Source organism: Amblyomma maculatum, chromosome 6 (genome assembly GCF_055883805.1).
Source record: "Amblyomma maculatum isolate TAMU_Amacu chromosome 6, ASM5588380v1, whole genome shotgun sequence".
Taxonomy (NCBI): domain Eukaryota; kingdom Metazoa; phylum Arthropoda; class Arachnida; order Ixodida; family Ixodidae; genus Amblyomma; species Amblyomma maculatum.
The window spans coordinates 48,053,165-48,078,031 of record NC_139349.1 but is presented as its reverse complement, the minus strand read 5'-3'; the positions used below and the strand labels follow the sequence as shown (position 1 = coordinate 48,078,031).

Here is a 24,867-nt window from a genome sequence, read left to right as displayed (position 1 = left end):
AAATAAATAAATAAATAAATAAATAAATAAATAAATAAATAAATAAATAAATAAATAAATAAATAAATAAATAAATAAATACCTTGACAGCATGATTGGGGAGCCTCCTCTGCCCTAGACAGGCTGCGCTCATCGACCTTACGTCCAGTTCTGCATTCATCGATTACACTGCGTGTTTTCTTTTTGGCGAGCAGAGCCCAAGAATCTATAGTAGCCGCATGCTTTAATTATTTGGCCTCTGTAGCTTCAGGCTCCGCCATCAGGTGCACCGGCTCTAAGGTAAAAAAAAAAAAGCAGAAAAAAATGATTTCGCATAATTTTTTGGGACAAAGAAAAAAATCGCGTTGATGCATTCGGTCCAAAGTGTTAGCTTTGAAGGGGATAAGTAGATAAGTACCAATGATTTTAATGCAGTGTCTTTTCATCTTAAGCTGACATCTTCATTCCCTAGATCTCGGAATGGCCCTCCTGAAGCACCGTAACATGATGTGACAATGCCAGGTTGCTTTAGATATATTACGATTCAAATCTCTGGCCGCACTCAAAGCAGGCTGTGCAGGACAGGATTTGTCGCAAGAGAATCTCCTGCAGCACATATTTCACGCAGGGGGCCAGTTTATCAGGACACACTGTATCTCGCGACGACTCAGCGGTTGGGCGTCGCGGCAACAACCTTCTTTTGTGTCCACTAGTACCCGCTCCGCGACTCGAAAGGAGCCATGGCGCTGATGGAGTCCGCGGTCGAGGCCGGCTGCCGGGCGACGGCGGCCATGGCGAGCTGCCTCTGGGCTTGCTGACACTGGGCAAGGGACGGGATGGAGTTTTTCTTGGGGCGGCCTTTGGGCTTCGTCGGCGGCACTGCGCAGCCACCTTGCATCACCTGCACACCACACATGATTGACCACGCAGAAGAAGAGGCCATCTGACGACGTCCTTATAGATATTTAAACGGACAAAACCACACGCTGTCCTCTGTTCTCTAATAGGTTATTCATAGGATTTTTATGTGGTTTAGATAGGTTATTTGTAAGATGTCTGTAGACTGCGGTCATGCCATGAAATCTTGATGCGCACTTGATGCCATGTGTCCTCACCAATTCTTATCAGGCTGGCTTTGTGACAATAAAACAGCATGCTAACAGGAGCGAGACATGTCTCGACACGTCCACATATAAGAATCATATACAACACACCGATACCGCATTAAAAATGAGAAGAAATATTAGTGGTGCGACTAATTTTGAAGCAACTATTCCAAGACATGAACCCTCTTGGTTTAAAGTATAATCAAGCAATCAGGCTTGTTTTTTAGTCATGTAGCGGAGCACTCCCTCTGCACGCCTGAAAAGCAAATCCCGTTGCCTGATTCCTTCTAGCAAAGACGCTACGACAGCAGCAATATTGCGTCTTTTTCGTGCCGGATGCTCTTTACTCATTATCCGCTCCCGTCTTGGTCCAGCAATATCTGCTAACGAAAAAGAATCGACTGCCAAAGGTCTGCCAGTGGATACCTTATCACTGGGACATTGACATACACAGATGATTCCTTCCGACAACACGGGCCTTAAGCATTGCTCTCGTGTTCAAGCACTTGGATGTATGCCTACACAGATTATGGATTACACAATTGTTGATTTCCAGATACGTCTTTACGTGTATGTTGGAAGTGATATGCGTGGAAGTTTCATAAGATAAGGTAAGGGCAAAGTGCGTCCTCTGCGTGTACAGTCAATGGGGCAGAGAGAAAACGGTGCAGATGAGTGGTAAGAGGTATACGCTGCAGCATTATTTCTTCAGTTGAGGTCGTAGGATTTTGTTTTTCGGTCTCCAAATGTTTTGAAGCCTGGCAAAGATTCATCTTTAAGCAATGTTTTGATGATGATTATTATTATTATTATTATTATTATTATTATTATTATTATTATTATTATTATTATTATTATTATTATTATTATTATTATTATTATTATTATTATTATTATTATTATATTATTATTATTATTATTATTATTATTATTATTATTATTATTATTATTATTATTATTATTATTATTATTATTATTATTATTATTATTATTATTATTATGATAGTCGGAGTAAGGCTGTCGCGTGCAAAACTGTCTCCTGCTCTCTGTCCTTGATCTGTAATAAGGCATCAGCATTGTAGAGCGCATAAACAAAAAATTACAAGGGTTCAACGCTGCTGAAACCAATATTGAGCGAAAACATTAGCTGCGGGTGACCGAGCGTTCTTCTTCTCTTTTTCTTCTTCCGCAGTCCACATATAAAGTCCCGCTTTAACCAACCCATATGAACGTGCCTTAGTGGCCTATAGGGGTAACGTGAATGCTAGGGTCCTAGCCGGCTGATTCTGACATAATCGTCCCATGTGAAACGAGAGAGCCAAGTTGGCAGCTCCTGCCAGCCCGTGTGTCACGTGGGGTGCGACGTCACAGCGTCAGGTGGGTAAGACTGCGGCCGGGTCACGCGAAGGCTTGAAAGTGCGAGTAGTATTGCTTTCACAATAAAATAATTAATACGTTATGTAACAAGAGAACGTCGACGAGGTTGTAGTAAACTGCAGGCTGTCAATGCGTTTTTGTGGAATCGATGCTAGTCCAAAAAACTTTTAACAGGTGAAAAAACCTATTTTCCGTTGCATAACAATGAAAATTTATCAAGGGCTGGGTGCGGAGTTCGATGTTGCGTAGCACCTTTTCTCCAGCTAAATTAATAAAAAAGATGACTCCAAAAAATACAGTGCAGAATGAGAGCGTTAAAGAGAGCACCACCAGTGCGAACCGTGTAGTGGCGAGACATCGTGGTTGGATCTTGATGCTACGTACCACTTCACCACACCCGTTCTTTTTCTGCAACAGGACGTTTATTTTCGTGTAGGACTCGAAGAAGCTGTACACAGCGATACATGGGCAGACGATACATTGACCCACTCCCACATCTTCTCGTTTCCCCACCCCAGGGTGCCTTTTTCTCTTTCTTTCGTTGGAGAGGGAGGCAAGCTCGGATCAGCAGTTATCCTGCTCTGCACTCTGAAACTTTTGAGGAGATCAAGGCAAGGGCGAGCGCCAGCAGTGGCAGCCAGTGCTCCAACGAACCATCCCCCCCCCCTCCCCCCATCCCCCCTATACCTACACTAACGACTCCAGTGCAGCAGAACTACAATGTCTCCAATGGAGTTTGCTACATTGGTGTAGGTAAGAAAAAAAAATGAAGCTATACTGTCATGAGCAGCGTTTCCTGCTTAAATTAAGGCTAGTGCTTGGCTGGAGTTTCTTACACGCTTGCCTTTCTTAAGAGAGCGTCTAATCTTGAGCAGCATGTAAAGGCTCAAATGACTTCAGCCAAGGAAAGAAAAAATGTAAATGTTATCTATCCTCGTCAAAGTATCCAAGTTGCCCATGAGCGCAAATGCTTTGTCACTTGAAGGCGTATATACGCCGGCGGACACATATTTCTAAGATTTTGTTATAGCTGTGACCCACTTATGCATTGGTTTTAGCGTTTTGTGACTAACTCTTTAGCAAGAGTGAAAAGATGTAGATAAACAACAAAAAAGAGCATTGCTCAGGTGCTCAGTGAAACGAAAAGTAATTGAAACTTGGTTTGGTTTGGTTTTGGGGTTTAACGTCCCAAAACGACTCGGGCTATGAGAGACGCCGTAGAGGAGGACTCCGGAAATTTCGACCACCTGCAGTTCGTGCTTTGGATCGCACCTCTAGTGAATGGGCCTTGGTGGTGGTGGTGTTGTTATAGCTGCCCTCAAGGGATAAATGGCGCATACACATGGAGGTAAACTGGCCAAAACACAGGTGACGACTTGCATATTCTGTGTTCGCCAATCACCTATTAACGACGAGGGCTTGTTCTGTAGGAATATCACGACGCGCTCGTTTATGTATAGGGATGCTGCTATTGCATATATTTAGTTTTCTTTATGAAAGCTTCCAATCCAACAGACCAGATTGAATTGGCCGAGATATCAAAGCTAATCAATAAGCGCAAGGTGGCCGATATAAGGAAGTATAACATGGAGCAAATTGAGCATGCTGTAAAGAACGGGGGAAGGCTTAAAGCGGTAAAGAAGAAATTGGGCATAGGCAAAAACCAGATGTAAGCGATAAGGGACAAGGCTGGCAATGTCATCACTAATATGGACAAGATAGTCAAAGTAGCCGAGGAGTTCTATACAGATCTCTACAGTAGCCAAAGTAGTCAGGACCGTAATGAGATTGGCGGTAGGGAAAAACAGTCAGACGTTCCACCAGTGATGAAGGACGAGGTCAAGAAAGCACTAGAAACTATGAAAAGGGGGAAATCAGCTGGAGAGGATCAGATAACTACAGATTTGCTGAAGGACGGGGGGATATCGTGCTAGAAAAACTGGCCACCCTGTATACGCAGTGCCTGGTATCATCGACGGTACCGTAACCATGGAAGAATGCAAACATTATCCTCATTCACAAGAAAGGGGACTCTAAGGACCTTAAAAATTACAGACCAATCAGCTTACTGTCTGTTACGTACAAGGTATTCACTAAGGTAATCGCTAATAGAATCAGGACAATCTTAGACTGCAATCAAGCAAAGGATCAAGCAGGGTTTCGGAAACGGTACTCTACCATCGATCATATCCATACCATCAATCAGGTGATAGAAAATTGCTCGGAATATAACCAGCCCTTATACATAGCATTCATTGATTACGAAAAAGCATTTGACTCAGTTGAAACCTCGGCGGTGATGCAGGCATTGCGAAATCAGGGGGTAGAAGAGCCGTACGTGAAAGTGCTGGAAGATTTGTATAGTGGCTGCACAGCAACCATAGTTCTGCATAAAGAAAGTAACAAAATTCCCATAAAGAAAGGTGTTAGGCAAGGAGACACAATTTCCCCAGTACTATTCACAGCTTGTTTAGAGGAAGTATTCAGAGACTTGGAATGGGAGCAGTTAGGGATAACGGTAGATGGAGAATACCTCAGTAATCTGCGATTTGCTGATGACATTGCCTTGCTAAGCAACTCGGGGGATGAACTGCAAATAATGATTGATGACCTAGACAGAAAAAGTAGAAAGGTAGGCTTGAAAATCAATATGCAGAAGACTAAGGTAATGTTCAACAGCCTCGGGAAGGAACAGCAGTTTACATTAGGTAGCGAAATACTGGAAGTAGTAGGCGAATATGTCTACTTAGGACAGGTAGTAACCGCAGATCCGGACCATGAAAAGGAAATAACAAGAAGAATAAGATTGGGATGGAGTGCATTTGGCAAGCACTCGCAGATTATGACTAGCAGCTTACCGGTATCGCTCAAAAGGAAAGTATACAACAGTTGCATCTTGCCTGTACTCCCCTATAGGGCTGAAACGTGGAGGCTAACCAAGAGAGTTCTACTTAAATTGAAGACAACCCAGAGGGCTATGGAACGAAAAATGGTAGGGGTAACATTAAGGGATAGAAAGCGTGCAGAGTGGGTCAGAGAAATAACTCAAGTTACCGACATTCTAGTGGAAATTAAGAAGAAATGGACATGGGCAGGACATGTAGTGCGAAGAGAGGATAACCGATGGTCGCTGAGGGTAACAAATTGGATTCCAAGGGAAGGAAAGCGTAGCAAGGGGCGGCAGAAAGTTAGGTGGGCAGATGAGATCAAGAAGTTCGCAGGGGTCACGTGGATGCAGCTAGCACAGAACCGGGTTAAGTAGAGAAATATGAGAGAGGCCTTCGCCCTGCAGTGGGTATAATCAGGCTGATGATGATGATGATGATGATGATGATGATGATGATGATGATGATGACTGTCTTCAAGTGCAGATGTCAGTTGATTGCCTGGTCAGATGTCATCTCGTAGTCTAACCGCAGCTTCTTCCCTATTCGGCAACAAGAGCACCCACACCATTTTTTTATGAAGATGTGAAAGTTGCAGCTTTGTATAGTCACTAGTAAATCACGTATGTGGAGGATTTTGGGGATCATTGTGGTTGAATAAATGCTCATTGTTACGCTACATCCCTGTCTATTGTGCATTACTCATTTATGGTATTTATTGATTATTTACCACTTAATGGGATCATGCTAGCTCACTCTTTTCCATTTCTCATTGATGTTACTCTTCTTGCCTTCTGTACTGAGCTCTCCTCTTTGTGTAATGCGCACTGTAGATGTGTTCTGTTTCGTTTTGTCGACCATTTTGTCGTCAGCTCCAGTAACATCTTCCCCTACGTGAAAAAGAGAGCGGCTTTCAAGTACTTTCCTCTCCTTCTACGTTAATTTACATAAAGAGGCTAAAAGAAGGCTGCTGTCCTGAAATATATTTGTCTTTATTATCTTTCCTTTCTTTTTTTTTTTTGTTTTTTGGTCTTGTTGCCGGCGAAAAACAAAACGCCATGGGCGACGAATCTGTATATCGCAACGGGTGCCCAAAGCTCTCCATCTTTTAAGCAACTGCGAATCATTCGCTTAATGCTAGCCGCCGCCGTCCTTGGAGCACCGACAGCGTGGGAGGAAATTCCGTCACGCTTTCGCCTTCACGTGCCGATTTCGATGTAAATTTTTCCATTTGACCCGTGACCGTCCTTTGACTCGTCCTCAGTTGCCATCAGGGTCACTTCCTCGAGCGCATAAGCTGTCTAAAAGGTTGAGCGTCATCCGCTAAAAAAACAGCCGTGCTGACGCCTCAGCTTTGTCGAGCGCACGCTTTGAGGGGGAGAGATGCGTGGCAAGGGTTCGTCGGGCTATCATCTCCGCGGCGACGAAGAACGCAATTATGCGAAGTCTCGGAGCTATGTAAGCGGCGTCGAAACGGAGCTTCGTGTTGACTAAGCAGGGTGAGGCTTGTTCGCGCATACGTGAGCCAGACCTCAAACGTGGTCTCAGAAAATAAAAAAGATAATAATAAAAAAAGAAAACCGCCGACTCTTTTGTGCAGGGACGCGGGCACGCGCTCTGCTTGGCTAATAGAGCGGTCGTACCACGCACGCCCAGACCCGACTCTCGGCTGATTTCCCGCTTGTAAACAAACCAGCCAAGGGAAACGCGGAAATTCGCGGTTCTTACCCGCCGCGCTGTTGTGTGCGGCGGGAACCCTCCGTATAGCTCTTGCGTAAATCTCATCGCGTATAGTTCCTAGAGGCAGTAAGTACTACGTGGCCTCTGCGCCTCGATGTGTGCAATGATACACCCTATAGAAGCATATGACTCAGCGTGCATGGTTTACGCGTGTTTTCTCTCCTGACGTTTGCTCATTCCGTGCGGGCTGGGGTATCCCCCTGTGTTGCTGTTTTCCAGCGGGCTTGCACTAGGAGTTTCGCTGATAGGCTCGTCTTATTTTTTGCTTGTGTTCGCAATTTACAGAGGCGTAGGGGTGCAAGAAGCAAGGAAGTCGCTGACCTATGCAATAGCATGCGCACGTGGTCGAATGGTTTTTTAAGAGACATTACAGAGCGCCGAACGCTTATGGGCGGCGATTTATGCGGTTTGCATATAAACACAGGTATGCAGGGTGTGGTTGAGTCGGGAGAACCCTGCTCCGCCGATATTTGTTTTTGATATACTCTTCATAGCCAAATAACTAATAAAGAAGCCTGTGCCGAAGATCCCTGCGTGCGTACGAAGCCGGGAAAGGGTGGGTGGAGCTATGGAGGGGGGGGGGGGGGGGGCAGGACTGTATGAGTTTACAATGAACTCATTCCCTTAGCTAGAACGGCTAATTGGGCTAGAAGTTATAGATTCAATTCCTTGGTGAATTCTACGAGTGCTTATTTCAGGACATCTTTAGTATATCTTCTGTTTGCAAGTGTAGATATATATTGTCCCATTGGCTGGACTGTAACCTGTTTGTTTTGTTCTATAACTGCTGTAACTTCTTCTATAACTGGACTGTAACTGCTTGCTTTGTTCTATTATACCAGATGGAAAGGATTGCACTGATTTCACCTTTACCAAGTCCGCAAAATATTCTATTTTATCGTACGCAAGTCAGCTACACCAGCGCGCCAGCATTACTATATTCACCAAGACTGCAAGCTCGAACTGGACGAAACGATATTTTAAGCGCACTTTAGAGTAATATTTTTTTTTAATTGTGCGTTTACGTTGTAAACATACCGCTCGAGCACTATGCGAAATAGGAATATAGGGCGCGAACGGAAACATGTGACACTGAAACACCTTGCGCCAATGCAAACCACGCAAACTACAGAGATAGAGAGAACGGGCACGCACCGATGGCAACTGTGAGCTATGCCCAATTATTTTACCCTGCTCATAAGCGAAGAATGCGCACATATCTAAGACAAAAATGACGTCAAGCCGAGAAGGTTTGCTGAAAAAAATCTACAAAGAAGAGTATTCTATACCTATTATTGAAATTTAAGTTTCTGAGAAGAATACATGTTGCCTTATTAGCGGCGTCCTTGGAAGTGTTTTGGAAGCGATTTCGTTGAAGCTATGGTTTGAAAGCTATAAAAAGTTATAACACTTAATCTGTGCCTTTAAAGGTATATGACGCGATAGCCTAGAGCCGATCACCGACATACAAAAACCCCGCTTTAACCAAGTCGTACGAATGTGCCTGTGTGACCTAGGAGAATAACTTGCCTGAATCGGCCTCCATGGGCACTGGAAGGTTGATCCTTATTCCAACTTCTCACCTGAAATGAACAACTTGAGACGGCAGCCCCTCCCAACTTTCTGACGTCATGTGGTATCGTTAAGTCGGGCAAACTATCCAAGAATCAGTGCTCGGCCATGCCACCTGCCAGTGCCACGCCCGTGATATCTGCTCATAATGCCGATGCAGACAACGCCACGCCGGATTTTCTGGGCAATGAGGCCCGTAAACGTTATCGCGTTAAAGTGACATGCCTTATAAAGGGGGCAAGCTAACCGCTGTTAAGCGCAGAGCTACAGCCACGTTAAATTGCTTCGAACGGAGAGCACGCGAACGAACGCTGAAGTTGTCAGGACCCAGGGATCCGCGTATTAACGCGGCGCAGGTGAATCCCCCTCCCCGCGTTAAAGAAATCCCGCACAAATGTCTGGAGGCGCCAGCCACTCTAGATGCACCAACGCATTCATGACGCATGCAAGCGGAACGATATGTCGCGCTTTGATCTTTGATGCAAAGTTCTTTTTTATTTTTATTCGACTGCCAACTCTGCGATCTTTGAATTCAGCATGCACCGTTTTCACTAAACTCGAAGCAGTGACGGCGTCAGCCGCGCCGGGCGACTGCCTACCTGGGAACCTCTCGTTACGGCCTACTAACCTCAGACGTAGATCATTCCCCTTAGTTGTTCCCGCCGGGGCTATAGTATGAGTATTTATGCAAAGAAGAGTATAGGCGGAGACGAAGCATCATCGAAAGCTGTCGTTCCTTTTGGCGCGAAAACACTCTCAGTGTCGCACTGAGAAACTTTTAGTGACTGTCATAGCCTCGGAGAGTGAAGCCGGCACCCTTCAGTAACACCGTCCGCCAGTCACCCTTCCCGCCCTCGATCCACCTCCTCACTCACGTTCGCCCACCCTCACCTTGGAGGAGTGCCAAACATCACCTGCAATCATCTATTACCAAACTCAAGCTTCACCGACCACCATCCACATAGCGAAATGAAAGAGCGATGGGAAAAAAAGTCAATTTCAGACACTCCGTGGAGAAGTCAGCTGTTCACCAGACTCACCACTCACTAATTTAACCACACTCTGTGTAAAAATAAAGGGCCACTTGCCCATCGCCACAGACGACACACCTCCCCACGCCAGCAATATCCAGATGCGCCGTCCACCTTCACAAAAAGTTTGCAAAAAATCCTTACCGGGTTAGAGCAAATCATCCATTGTGAAAGTGTCGAAGCAACCATCGAGTTTAAATCCAACTGCACTCGCAAAATTTTTGTGGTAAATGTCTCCGAACATATATTAATTTTTCACTCCAAGTTTTGTTCTATCTTTAACTCTATACAAAGCATTGTCCGAGTGCTGCAATTTTTTTCACTGTCTCTTTATCTTCACTTATCTACCTCCGCGCTAGGTGTTAATATAGTAACTAGTTCGAAATTGCGGAAAGTGACAAGCTACGATAGCCAGCCAACCGCACGGCACTTAACCGCACATTTTAGAGAGGTAGCTCTATTCCTCCAGTTACAAACTTGGGGAGCCCTTGGTTACGTCCGTGTGACCTTGAAGCGAAGCCAAGGTCAAACTTGTATTGAGCCTGTTTAGTGACAACTCTCGTCCGGTGTATTATGCTATGGTAAGTGAATGCGTGACGACATGACTGCTTGACCTTGACTATTGGCTTTTGACCTTGAAAGGTGACTGATTCTCAGTAACGTCGAAGATCAGGTGACGGGCGCGCGATGGCGTCAGCTAACACGGGTATAAGCAAAACCAAGTAAAACAAAGCTAACTCTCGTCAAACTTGGTTCAACCGCGTTTAACCACTGCTAATCTTTTGTCGTCGCTGCTAATACTGATTAATTTTATTAATTTATTTATTGTGGAGGCACTCATGGAAACGGTTTTCTCTGGACGTGTGCAGAGAAGCTGACCAACGGTGCCATTTAGTTCGCTTGAGAAACACGATCGAAAAGCATGCTGTATCGCCTTCGAATTCGTACCGACTGGCAATGTGTCCTACAAGCATCATACGGGAACTGTAGAATTAAATAGCGCCAGGTGGTCGAAATTTCCGGAGACCTCCGTTACGGCGTCTCTCATAGACTAAATCGCTTTAGGATGTTAAACCCTTTAAAATCAAACAAATATTTGCACGTTCGTAGCAGCAAAACTTTTACGAGCTTGTGATGCAATTACTTTAAAAAGTGTTCTATTTTTCATAGAGTGAAGAAATAGTGATTTTTCGCTGGAAAGCACCCTTATACCTCACTATGTTCTCAACTTTATAGCTCCGAAATTGACTAAAAAAATCAGCTGAGAGGATATGTTACCCATGGTATATATACATGCGTCATAAAAAAAAAAGAAAAAAAAACTGTGAGGACACTTAAGTTCACCTTTAGGGTATGATGTGTTAGCGTTGAAGCGTCCCTACGCGCTCGCTGGGCGGTCACCTCCATGAGCATGCTCAAGGTGACCGCCCAGCGAGCGCGTAAACGTAGACGTAAACGTAGACGCATTTGCTGCCATCATATTTTGTGTTTGAAACCAGTCCAAAGAACGTGGCTCAGTATAGTAGATGTATTGTCGTGACCCGCGACCCGTGGATGAGCAGTTCTATTCCAGCTTTTGATCACCCACACGTTTTAAAGCGGCGTTCTTACGAGTAACGCCACGATTGCCACACGACCCTTGTCAATCAAGCATGGATTTCTCAGTCACGACGACGCCGGATCGCCTGCCGAACTGCACATTTAACTATTGCGTTCATACAATATGCGTTGTAAGTACTGCCAAATCTGGACCGTTTTAAAAATAACAGCACGTATGGAGGGTATGATTGAAAGAGTCACATTCGTCGCCTGTTGCTGGCCTTTAAAACCCTATGTCACATAAGAAGGCGGTGTATTGGGGTGGAAGCTTTTTATTGGTGACGCGTTTCTTGGTGTATAACTTAGGAATTTAAAGCATATAAACATGCGAGGCACAGTTGAATAATTTGAGGGCTTTAGTACTGGCGTAATTACTGAACTTACTAATCTTCTACAATAAATACAAATACGAAAAGAGGTACAAGTTCTAACATTGCATTTGCATTGACTGAAGATAAGGAGGTAAACGTGGCCATATATTTTTCTAGGCAGCGCTAAATTTTGACCCCTGATTTTTGATGCTCCGACAATACTTAGCTTACCTAATAGCATTTTTGTGTTTGATTGATTGATTGATTGATTGATTTATAGGAAAGAAAAGACGCGGTAACTGTCTCACTTGTTTTCTGTGTACACCTCAACCGCGCCGTAAGGGAAGGGAGGAAGGTGGGGTGAAAGTGGAAGGAGAAAGGGGAGTCGTAGTGGAGGGCTACGGAGTAATTTCGACCACCTGGGGATCTTTAACGTGCGCTGACATCGCACAGCACACGAACGCCTCTTCGTTTCGCCTCCATCGAAACGCAGCCGTGTTTTTTGTTTTTCCTATGGCGGTATTGGCAATCGGCATCAGTCGCTCACTGGTCGATGCGTTTGCTAGAAAAGTTTCCTCTTGCCTAACCAGAAACCGACGATCCATCAGTGCATCTTGGAGCCTGTGTATTACGTTGATCTGAAGGGTAACACAATTAAGGAAAATATCCGCAATGAAAAGGACAGTTTGACCGCCTCTCCGTTAATTGATTTCAATTGTGAAATCAATGTTCTTCACTCAGGAAGGTAATCACGCACGCACGCACGCACGCACGCACGCACGCACGCACGCACGCACGCACGCACGCACGCACGCACGCACGCACACACACGCACGCACACACACACACACACACACACACACACACACACACACACACACACACACACACACACACACACACACACACACACACACACGCGCACGCACGCACGCACACACACACACACACACACACACACACACACACACACACACACACACACACACACACACACACACACACACACACACACACACACACACACACACACACACACACACACACACACACACACACACACACACACATAAATAAATACAAATGGCGAACTTATTCAAAATTTTAGATTTTGCGATATATGCATTTCTGCTGGTCGTCTTGTGTTCATCTGTTTCATAGCGAAATATTGTAGCAAAATATGCAGTAGGAATTTAGAAAATGGCGTTTTTTTTACGTCTAGCCCTCGAAAATCCCAATCAAATGACATTCCTTCTAAACGCGGTGCATCGCAAATTCCGCAGGTTTCCGACGACGCAGTATCACCACCTTACTATTACCGCGGGAAGAATAGATGAGAAAACCAAAGCTCCCGTTTTATGTAATTCCGTCTTTCTCTGATTTAAAGCAAAGGCAGAGCAAAGGGAAGCGAGGCAATAAACTTTAAGCCTGATTTTCTCCGCTTACAGTTTTTCTACGATGGCCATTATTCATCCCTTGTTCCCGCTAGGTGTGATTGACCCTGCCCATCACGTTACACGTAGTGACGTCGCTTAAGAGGAAAAAAAGCGGAGTTGTCAAGGGGTTGCAATTGAACCTCTGACCCTTAGGTCGCGATACGGACACGTTTTATATTGCTCCACCGATGAGAAGTAACAAATTAGTTTTAATTCCATGCCCCACCATAAGAATGGTTCGCCTTTCGTCGGTGATCTGCTTGACGGTTGTGTCGGTGTTAAGTCAATCAGCATAGCATTCAGGCATCCGGTGCTAGATTAAGATGAGCCATATACCAGCGAACGGTATATGGCTCATCTTAATCTAGCACCAGATGCCTGAATGCTCCTGCTAATTGACTTAACATCGACAGCACTGCTCAAATTTACACGAGATAAATGACATGCCCGATGTGCATAAATTCCTACAATGGAATTTCTGCGATAAACAGACGCAAGTACCGACACAACTCCGCAGCTCGACACAACTCCGCAGAGCTGCACCTTGCTGTAACCAAGGCGAGGCACTTATGCAGTTTTAATAAGCATGTAAGGCCGTGATTGCGTAGTTTCGCTTTCAGTAAGAAGGCAGTCAGGACGAATAGTTGCCCGCACGCCTTCGTCTAGGGGCGTGTGTCGTCTTTAACCTTATCTACAGGCACTTTCGCCACCCCAGCCCATGTTGTGACATAACGCAGTTTTTCTTCCTGTGACCGAGGCGATGCTTGCGATCGCTGCTGCAACGAGCGTTTCAAGTCTCAGCAAATTTAACAATGTGGGGAAACCCTTTTTCGAGTGTGCACGTGCGGCTAATAACGTAACAAGGCTTAATTGCCGTGATAACACTGCCTAAGAACGTAACCTCACGTCGGCGTCAGTTAAAGTTAGGCTAGCATGCGGATAAAATAGTTTTAATGAACAGCGGTACAATGGCTGCAAGAACAGTTGCGGCGAAACGTGCTAAGGAAACAGCGCACTGGTCATAGCTCTGTGCCTGTTTGAAAGAGCCGCATGGAAAGGTATAAAGTACACCTGTCCTGAATCGCCGTGCTGTCTTGTGGCAGTACCTGGCCCAGGGTCACCGTTCTCACCTGCCGCGTCAGTGAATACGGCGACATATTGCCGCAGATACAAAAACTACAGCCGTCGTCGCCACGAAATTTATTCTCGCAAATGAAGAACAGGACAACTCGAGATGTATCTGTGCAGTACATACGCTTCTGCGGAGCCGCAAAACTGGTGGGACGTGAACGGGGGCAACAAATTGGTGTCAACACACGGGGCGTTCGTTTCGACTAACCATCAGCAGCGACCATGTAGGAGCTTCGCCGCCGCTAACAACTTCCCCTTACAAGTGACGGCTGGGGATTCCAAAGAAGCCATCAGAATGAATTGTATAGCTTTCGAAAACCCATTAAACTTGGGTTTGCACTTGAAAGACGGACCCGTCGGACGATGGCGATCCAGAATTTTGATATGTCGCTGTCATTCAGCGTGCAGTCCTCGAGGAAGATTGTTGTGATAAACAAACAGATAGTCATCCACGTTGGATTGAATGATGCGGGCATCGACCTATAAAAGTATGCTCGACGAAGAAACACAAGACGCAGCATGTGATTTATGTGCAGGCATGATGTCTGGAAGTTTTAATTCTTTTCTGTCACGTTTATAAGTGTTTAATGAAATCTCACTTTTTGCTTATGCAAATAGAGGGTATATTTTAAAACTTATATTTAAGGATAAGTGTTAATGCTGATAAAAAGAGTGCAGGTAACAAAACAAAACAAAAAAAAAACGCGAACATATACTTTGAACAGATGAGTAGATATTGCTGCGCAGATTTGTTTATTTTTTCACAACTGATGGTCGGAAATATTCGTTTGACTGTATTTCTTAGTCAGATTCTGGTTTATTTATGTGTTTTATTACAAATACCTACAGCGCTCTTCGGGCATTATCGCAGGGAGGTTAATTGGAAGCACAAAAGGTCAAAAAAAGAAAAGAGCGCGAACGGCGGCAGCGATGTAGTTATACCACTAGCACAAAATACACGTCTGTCTTAATTAATAGGGATGACAAAACATTTAGTAGAAATCATTAAATATCTAATTATAAAATATGTTAAACATGCATTTACAGTACACCGAAAATATTGTGTAAAATATGCATATAAAGCTTTCTATGGCAGACGGCAGCGTTTTCTATGACAACGTTTATAATTCTGCACTTAACTTACAGAGGTCGTTGATGCAAGCGAGGTCAATCTAAACAAGCATAAACAAGAAATTTCTACATTTGCCCGTTGTGTAAGAAAGAACACCCATATAAAGAGTTAAAGAGAGGAGGAGGTTTAACCTAATTAAAATTCATTTCGCTGTCCTTTGTATAAACAGTAAGAAACCAGTGCGATATAACAGTAAATATAAGAATAACAGAAAAAGAAAGCCAAGAGCTGTCGCTTGGAATTTGGCGGGCAATGGCGAAGCGTTTTTCTCAACATAATGAGCCTGTGTGAGTGAGTGAGTGAGTGAGTGAGTGAGTGAGTGAGTGAGTGAGTGAGTGAGTGAGTGAGTGAGTGAGTGAGTGAGTGAGTGAGTGAGTGTGTGTGTGTGTGTGTGTGTGTGTGTGTGTGTGTGTGTGTGTGTGTGTGTGTGTGTGTGTGTGTGTGTGTGTGTGTGTGTGTGTGTGTGTGTGTGTGTGTGTGTGTGTGTGTGTGTGTGTGTGTGTGCGTGCGCGCGCGCGTGTGTGTGCGTGCATGTTGTGCGCGTGCATGTTGTGCGCGTGCCCGCGTGCGTGCGTGATTTTGAGTAGATGTCCACCAGAAAAAGAGCACGTCCTAACTTACCACAATCAAGGTGGTTAAAAGTGGCACGCAAAACCCTGTTCCCTCAATTTCCCGTATCCCTACTGTGCAAACGCCTCCGACAGGACTCAGCTGTTAACATGGCGTTTGCCGAGAATGGAAACTTCGGGAGAACGAGTTGACAGTCTTTTAACCAGACTGTGCTCTCCAACTCAATAGCCGCTAGCAGAATGAGCATTTTTAGGATAGATTTCGAATGCTGGTAATTAACAGATGAAACAAAATATTTCTTCTGACTGGAGCACAATTTAACCTGGCCTTGGTAGATCATTTCGCGAAGAGTCCTTTTCATGCTGTAAATTAATGTACGAACAATCAGCGCACTCGAGCCTCTACTCTTGCACACTTCCCAGACATTTTGACTTTGAGCACTTTTATTATCCTAACTTCTCTTTCAACTCTTGCAAGGGCACTGCACTTCTCCGTGCAGTACCCTGTAACTTTTTCTATATGTATAGCTGTAATACAGTCGATAAATGACAGTATTACATGAAGAGCATACAAAGAGAAGAGTGCACATTTATTCGAACAGCTGCGGGAAACCGTTTTTTAAGAAAGTGTTGTTCACACCACGCACTATAACATGCTAAGCTGCTTGGAAACACGATAAAGCATAACAATAATTAGAGGCGGAAACTGGTACTAACGCTGCTCATTCGAATACTGCTCAAAAAGTTACCAAAACCTATTGTTTGCAAATGTTCACATAAGAAAAGCAGCGCATACGAATGCCAGTTCTCACTACGCACTACCATGTGGAGTTGCTTCACAACGGGAGAGATCTGATGGAAGTCGAAACGGCCCAGGCAATTCGAGGGATTCTAGACGGGAATTTCAACAGCGGTAATTTCCACTGGAATAATGTAACTTCCCGCGGGCTCGTGTTTCCTCGCGGTGCCTGTTCTGGGAATCAATGCAGGAACTGTCAGGGATGATTTATAAGCTTTTCTCAAAATTTCGTCTGGACCGTTGTTGTTGGCCACGCTTTGTTGGACTTCGAATCAGCGAAAACTTACGCGCCGATGTTTCTTGCACAGTTCAGGGTAAACGTATATCGACCGAATCATCGTTTGTCCACTGAACCGGTAGCACAGGAAGGACGGCATAGTTCAGGGAGCTCAGTTGCAGCATTGCATCCGGGAGAACTCGTAGACTGGGCGTTGAGGCCCGCAGCTCTTCACAGAAAGTTGGGGAGTCACTTGACTTTCGAGGCGTAGATACGGCCGGATTTCATTTTGTTTTTTAATGTAGTGGCAAAATGTGCATGCGAAATCTTTTTTTCTTTGTGTTTCTCCTAATAATAAATAATATCTTGCAGAGAAGAAATTGCTCAGGCGCTAAAACGTTTTAACGTGCCATTCACTTGTTGAGTCGGGCTCCAGGCGCAACCATTGTAACATGCATACCATGCCTTCCTGGCTATATATAGTCCACGGATTATATATGTTCCAAAGCTAAAATGTCGCATTGTGCGGCCTATATGTAGGCGTTGTTTATACATAATTTAATTTCTTAGAACGCTTTACAAAGCCAAAAGCATCTATGGTGGCTTCCAAATTAAAAGAAAAAAACAAAAAAACAAAAACAAACATGGCTCGGATATACTTGCGGTGCTTTACTACGATAGATTAGAAAGCCAAATCAGCGCTTGTATGCAATCGGTTTCTATGCTGCTCGCTGTGGATCTGTGAGCACGTGCGCAAAGCATGGATAAATATAATGTCGCGGCTGGTGCAATCTTTATAAAAGAAGCAACAGCTCTAGAAATACGAAAAGCCTTTACGGCAGCGTTCAAAGTAAGTGCGGTAAGCATGCTCAAGCGCCAAAATTGAACTGAGTAGCAGCGTAAGAATTTGACGTCGATGAGAAATGTGCACGAATGTGGGTCGTTTCTTGAAACCTCTGAGGGAAATGCCTGTGCGAAAGAAAGCCGGGTGACGGAGGTGGTAACACCCCCCTGCTTGGCCGCACCTTCAAGAAAAGCTTGCGGCGTAGGTAGGACAGCAGCGGCAAGCACGGAATCCGGTATCGACCGAGAAAATAAGATAGTTGTTTATACTACGACTGCTGAGGAAGCTATCCAGGAATTCAAGGAAAAATAGATCGTCTAAATGTAAGGCAACGCACGCCAATTGGTCAAAGGGAGACTGGCGATTGAAATAAAAAAAAAAAAAGGCATATTAGTGCCGATTGTATATTCCTCATAGACAATCTAAACTTATTTTAAGCCAAAATTCGTCCTCAGCTGAGGACTGTACATCGGCTGCTGATTATAGTCGGAGTACTCTTGAGGTGAAAGGAGAGCGTAAATGCAAGGCAATTCACAAATAATAAAGGCAGCGTTTGGCCTTGTCTCATTGCGGGTAGCCTTGTATTTGCGCTTTTCTTTGACCTCAAGAATACCATGTACCAATTAGCCTCAATTGAAGTCTCATAGTCAGGAAAGTACTACGTATGGACGGCATTCAATACATGAGTGACTATTTGATATGTGCCCAGAGATCTTTTACATACTTTCATAAGCACCCTATTTTCTCCATTCATCCGAAGCCATGGACAAAGCGTCTATCACGTGCAGCACGTATATGCGTCTGTGCATCGTGAATCAGTTATTCAGTTGTTCAGTTATCGCGGAAGGGTACGTACAAGCCTCGTAATTTAAGTGTCCTTGATATTTACATTGCAAAAAACTTTCCTCGCGTAAAGGTGCTTTATGTTTGGCTGGCCGTTACCCTGCCAATCGCGGAGTTTGCGAAATCTCGAGCTTTGAATAGATTGGGGCCAAGAGCCGCGTTCAATACCATGTTCACAGCACAGCCGCCCGTGTGAGCAGTAACCATGTAACGGTGTTGTTGAAAAGTTTATCCCCTGTTTGATGTCTCCTTTCTTACTCCTTTTGTCTCCTGTCCAGCTGGGCGGATTCCCTTAGCGGCGCCATACTTGCATGAAGCGGGCGCGCAATGTGCCCGCACCGCGAATAACAGCCTGTTTTTCTCCGCGATACTGTTTTCTCGGAAAGGCGAGCTTTTCACGATAGCGACCGCGCTTTCGAGACATTCGAGCGCGCTCTATGCGGAGGTCGCCGGCGACATGAGGAGGCCGACTGTTTTCGGAAAGCACAGTCGACGACCGTCTCGCTGTTGGGGAAGCCGGAGAAGCAAGCGAAAGCTGGAAAGCTCGGGCTTGAAAGCGGCAGAGAATTAAGATTAAACGCGTAAACGTCAAGACGAGCGTTTCGTTTCGTATTCTTTATTAGTTTTTTTTTTTCCCAGTACAGGCAGAATTATTGCGAGTACTGGGGGTACGTTCCTGGGCGTTAGAGTGTGTATAGAAGGCAGCGCGGGGAAGTAAGCACGGTTATGCCACTCATTAGAAATATTCATGCGGTTTGAAATGGCTTGAACGAAGGCAGGTAGCTCGAAGCCTTCTATTCTTACGGCCGTGGAAGTTATTTGTGTTCAATAGGTAACTGATGTTTTGCTTTGCGAAATACGACAGTCAATAATGGCGTCCGCTGCACTAGTAGCTAGTTCAATGGCTCTAGCATTCACCTACTGGCCTGAAGGAGGCGGTATCGAATCCTTGCCTCGGTGGCCACATTTAAATCGTGGTGAAATGCAAAACAATAACAAAAAATAACATGCTTTCAACTAAGATTACACCGTGTGAAAGCACAGTTTAAATGGGTTTAGATGCTATTCGGTATCTGTTTTTTGTTTTGCTATAAGTTTTGATTTGCTCACGTTGTACACACATTAGGCAACGTGTTCACGTTAACGGCGTCTTCTCTCCCGTTCTAAGTCAGCCCGCCGGACACGGCGCGCTTCTTCGGCTCAGACAGTAGAAGGCCTGTCTCACTCGCTATCCTGGCATGTCGTAGTAATTGCGCGGTGCGCCTATGCAGGCGAAGTTTTGCAAGTTTTACTGTTTAATTTTTAGTGTTCTTATTTTTATTTTCCTTCTTATTTGTCTATTTCTAGATTTATTTTTTTGTTATTCATTTTTCGTCGTATTTTTATAGTTTGTATTTTTCTTTTATACCACTAATTATCATGTATTATTATTTTATGAGTATTTGTTATTCATTACCATCATCACTGATTATCATTTTTGCATACCCTACTAATGATCTAGGAGAAACGGAGTGGCGTCCGTGTACCGTGCGATGTTAGTGCACGTTAAAGAAACCAAGGTGGTCGAAATTCATACTTCATACAACCCTTGTATGAAGTGGTGCCACAGCTCTCACCGAGTTCGGCGTACTACGTGATGTAATGCTAGATAACAGTGGCAATTTTCTTCTGGTGTGGTAGCACTAAGTGTGTCACTAGTGAGAAACACGACCTGTGTCGAGATGCCCGTTCACCGAGCAACAACCTGTTCCTCTTCCAACCTGAGGGCACCATGATTGTGCCGACTTTTAATGAAGGTTACAGTAAGATATTATAGGTGTTTACGGAAGGGCTGATAGAGGAGTTTGGCAATATGGCTGCAAAATGGTAAGAAGTGAGAGTGGTGCAAGTAGTGCCTGTGTAATCAGTGTTGGAGTTTGTGTTGTTGCTTCACAGTCTTCTTGTAGAAGAATACCTTATCCGCCATGGGAGGACATGCCGGGGATCATCGGTGCGCGGATAAGAGTATCGTGCGCACTCTGGAGAGCCACTTCGTGCGCCAAGCCTGCGCGGCTTGGCGCCCACTGCACAGTGACCGCGAACAGGAGCGAGATGCGAGAGAGCGCGGGCTAAGTGGTGGCCTGGGAAGGAAATATTGGCGAATTGCCTGAATGGTTTCCATGGAATCGGTGTAAATCCGGTAACAGGGAAAGGGGAGAAGAGAAGTGAGTTCCGTAGTTGCATGTACAATGACAGCTATCCCCAAAAGCAAGTGGAGAAGTTGATGCGGGGTAAGAACCAGCTGTGGATATGATGAGATCGATCACCGTGATGAGATCACGGTGACACTGGCTGTGGCGCCGAAAAGAAGGGGAAAGGAGGCGTCTATGTAGCACGTGGTAGCAAGAGAGAGAGAGAAGAAACCTTTATTTAGCCGGATAGTTATATAGGGCCGACTTATATTGACCTACAGCAGGTCGAGCCTGTTAGCGACCTCGTAGGCGCGCTTGAGGATCCGGTCTTGTATGCACGGGTCCGAGCTGCGCAGCAGGGTCTCCCAGTCATCTGGATGCAGGATTTCTCCTAATTCTGGAGGTGGGGGGTCCTCCTTGCATCCCCAGAGTATATGGTTGAGGGCAGCTCTTTCATCGCACAGTGTGCAGTCAGGAGAAAATTGGCTGGGGAAAATATGTGAGAGAACTACCGGGTTTGGAAAGGAGTTTGTTTGGAGTCTCCTCCAGGTAATTTCGTGTTCTTTGTTTAGACGCTTGTGCGGGGGCGGAAACTTCATTCGTTCAAGGCGGAGTGGTGGGTTAAATCATGAAATGATATTAGATTATCCTTGGCTGCCCCAAGAGCGGAGGTGGTCACCGCCCGGCCGACTAAACCTCGGGCTGTCTGGTGAGCCGCCTCGTTTCCAGGGTTGCCAGAATGTGCCGGTACCAATTCAATGTCCCTATCTGGGAAGGGAATCTTATTAAGAATATTTAGAGTAGATTGTGCAATTCTACCTCGGGCGAAATTGTGTATGGCAGTCTTAGAGTCGCTGATGATAATATCTGCCTCTGAATTTGTAATGGCTAAAGCGATGGCTGCCTCCTCAGCCATTGCGGATGTGCGTACACGGAGGGAGGCCGAGAAGGCTGTGGCGTGTGTTCCCGTAACCCCTGCCACTTCAAATGCTCTTTTTGGAACTGCATACTCAGCCGCATCAACGTAGATAACACCCGGTTGGTGCTTATGAGTCTTATGAAGAGCCAGGGCCCTGGCCATCCTCCTACCCTCGTGGTGTATAGGATGCATGTTTTTGGGCAGAGGCTTAATGGTGAGCCGCTTCCTGATTGTTGTGGGTAGATCTCTCGGTTCATCTATTTCTGGCTCTGAATTTGCGTCCAGTGCGCCGAGGATGCTTCTGCCTGCTTTAGTTTTTGTCAGCCGCGCCATCTGTGTGGTGATGTGGGCCGCGCAAAGTTCCTCGATTGTGTTGTGAATGCCGAGTTGAAGAAATTTTTCTGTAGATGTGTAATGAGGAAGCCCTAGTGCCGCTTTGAATGCTTGTCTGATGAGGCACTCCAGCTTGGTCTTCTCTGCGGCATAGAGCTGTAAGTAGGGCACTGAGTAGGTGAAGCGACTGAGAACAAATGCCTGCACTAATCTTCACAGGTCTTTCTCTCTCATGCCCCTTCTCCTGTCGGCAATTCGTTTAATCAGACGGATTGTCTGATGGGTAGTGGCAGAAAGCCTGTTAATCGTCTCCGCATTCTTGCCATTACTCTGGATGAAGAGGCCCAACACCCTCAGTGTCTGGACTTCTGGTATGGGTTGTTCGTTAACCTTAACAGTAATGGGAATAGAATCTTGATGTGCTCGCCTACCTCTCCCCTTACCTCGAATGACGAGGAGTTCAGATTTAGGCTGTGAGCAAGTGAGTCATGCTTGTGCGGCGTAATTTTCTACCTGGTCAACTGCCAATTGCAGAGTTTCCTCGATTTCGCCCTCGTTACCTTTATTGGTCCAGAGGGTGATATTATCAGCATAGAAGGTGTGGTGCAAATTTGGAATTTCGGCTAGCATACCCGGGAGGCGGATGAGTGCCAAATTGAAGAGAAATGGGGAAAGGACCGAGCCTTGCGGTGTACCTTGTGTTCCTAACGTTATTGGGGCGGATGTTATGTTTCCTAGTGTTATGACGGCTGTACGTTTAAACAAAAATGATTTGATATAATTGTATGTTCTGATGCGGTAGCAAGCAACGAGAAGGGGTACAGAGCTCGAGCCAGACGACACTATGTGGGCAGAAAGCGGAGCAAAACGAATGATGTGAGCGGGTGTTTTTCGACGCGTGTAGGTGAAAGTCAATGGATCGAACACCAGCTCATTGTAGAAGACACTGACCTTGCTCAGAGCCGGTAAGCCGACCCAGCTGACGATCCCCGTAGAGACGGAGAAGGTCGGGAGGAGGAAAGAAGACCTTTGTGGCTTAATCTGCATATTTATGCCCTGGTAGATGCAGAGCTACCTTATACAATGTATTAATGGCGGTCTGTATCCTCATTTTGTAAGCAGGCTGGCCGGCTAGCTGCGTAGCATTCACTGCGTCTGGCGATATACCTTGCTACTGCCCCAGCGATATATCCTGCCCTAGCAGGGTCATTGAAAAAGAATAAGAAAATCGTCACTTTTAGCACTGCACCGCTTACACCGAACTCCGTGAGAGCTTTGGCCACACTTTGTAACAGAGTTGGAGCAACAGTATCTCTTATACCTAGTTATTCCCGCGGAGATGACAACTGCGCACAAAGAATAAAAAAAAAATTCTTAGATTTAGTTGTATTTTTTTAAACGAAGTCGGCGATTTCAAGTGCGTTGCCTGAGTCAAATTACGTCATCAGTCATAAAACTGGTCACGATGCGCGCAGAATTACGAAAAATATGCTGTAAACAATTTCAGCTTCCTTTCTGCTTCGATCTTGTGCCTGAAAACTGCGCCCTAGTCGCAAGCTCTGCACAGCGTTTTAGAGTTTATGGACGGTACAGACTCGACCGAAAGTCTTCAGGTCACATGACTTGTTTGTACCACAGTCAAGAATTCTTTTCACGCTTGAGGTTTGCATAGTTAAGAGGGTCATTTTCATAGTCATTTTTCTCAGAAGACTGAGAACTTCCGATGAACAGTAAATTTTTAACTATACGGCTCAAAGTAGACTTATTTGGCCTGAAAACTTTTTGCGAGGTCAGTATGTTGACCATCAAAATGAAGAGTCTTTTCAATCCAGTGTCAGCCAAATGCGCGGCTAAAGCCATCTCTGCACTCCCCCTTACCCCTGTTGCACTAAACATTTTCATTCGTCAACAAAAAATAAACCAGACTTCAAAGTCTTCAAAAAAAAAAAAAAAGCGAGCTATCGCTTTATGGGATTAAAAGTTGGAGCTACTCGTACAGTCCGCTTTCCAGTGACCTTCGGCAAGAGATACATACGAGAGATACACGTGCGCGGTTCCTGGAAAGCTCGCAAGGTTCCGAAAACAAGGAAAACCTCCTTGGTGCGACTATCGGTTGCAAACCAACGCTTTAATGCGCTCGAACTTGCGTAAGCTGGTTTTTGTGTTTTATTTTGTTGGTTTTCATTGCTGCGCTTTCATAATGCGCTTAAATTATTACCCTTTCTGTTATAATCTTGTAACAACCAAGCGTTGCTGGCAACAGCATAACCTTAATGCTTCGAGCGTCGATGGCTTTAGGAAAGTAAATGCCAGCCCTCCACCACGACTTCACCAGAAACAGCTTGATCGCGTACGACTGGATAGATTGCGAAAAGGACATTTTTTGATGCGTAAACTGAGCCAAAGTTAAATAAAAGTCAGCACACGAAGCGATCGAGAAGAGACTTGGGGAGGCTTAATTGTGTGGCATGGGCGTGCAACTCGCCTTCCTTGCATGGGTGATATTATAGTTTGAATGCATATTTGCATGCTTGACGCATTATTACTGTGGCTAAATATTTGTTTCCTCTCATCAAGAAACAAAACGCTGTTTAAAGTTTAGTTGTGCAGGCCGTCTTACGTCGCAGTGCGTATGCATTTGTGTAACTCCACAAGCGACTGACTCTCTTATACAAGACATCGCATGAAAATTTCCATATTGCTTCCTTTCAGCTGTTGCGAATATGTAATAAAACGCAGTGTTTGTGCTACTGCAACATAAATTGTGACACCGAGTGAGTTAAACACATAGAGCGAGTTTGGCACACAGAGAGCGCCGCTAGAATTACTATAAGCGTCGCTGGAGTAACTCTAAGTGTCGTTAGCGCGCAGCG

The 24,867-nt window shown here is 45.1% G+C and overlaps 1 protein-coding gene across 1 annotated transcript in view; it reads right to left on the bottom strand.

Moving 5' to 3' along the window:
• Window positions 1-412: 412 nt before the first annotated feature.
• The window catches only part of LOC146185678 (uncharacterized), a 41,676-nt gene continuing 17,221 nt past the window's right edge, over window positions 413-24,867 (bottom strand). The window contains exon 3 of the mRNA XM_084607894.1: window positions 413-880. Coding sequence (XP_084464020.1) covers window positions 689-880 — 192 coding nt within the window. The 3' untranslated portion in view covers window positions 413-688. The remainder of the gene's footprint in view (window positions 881-24,867) is intronic.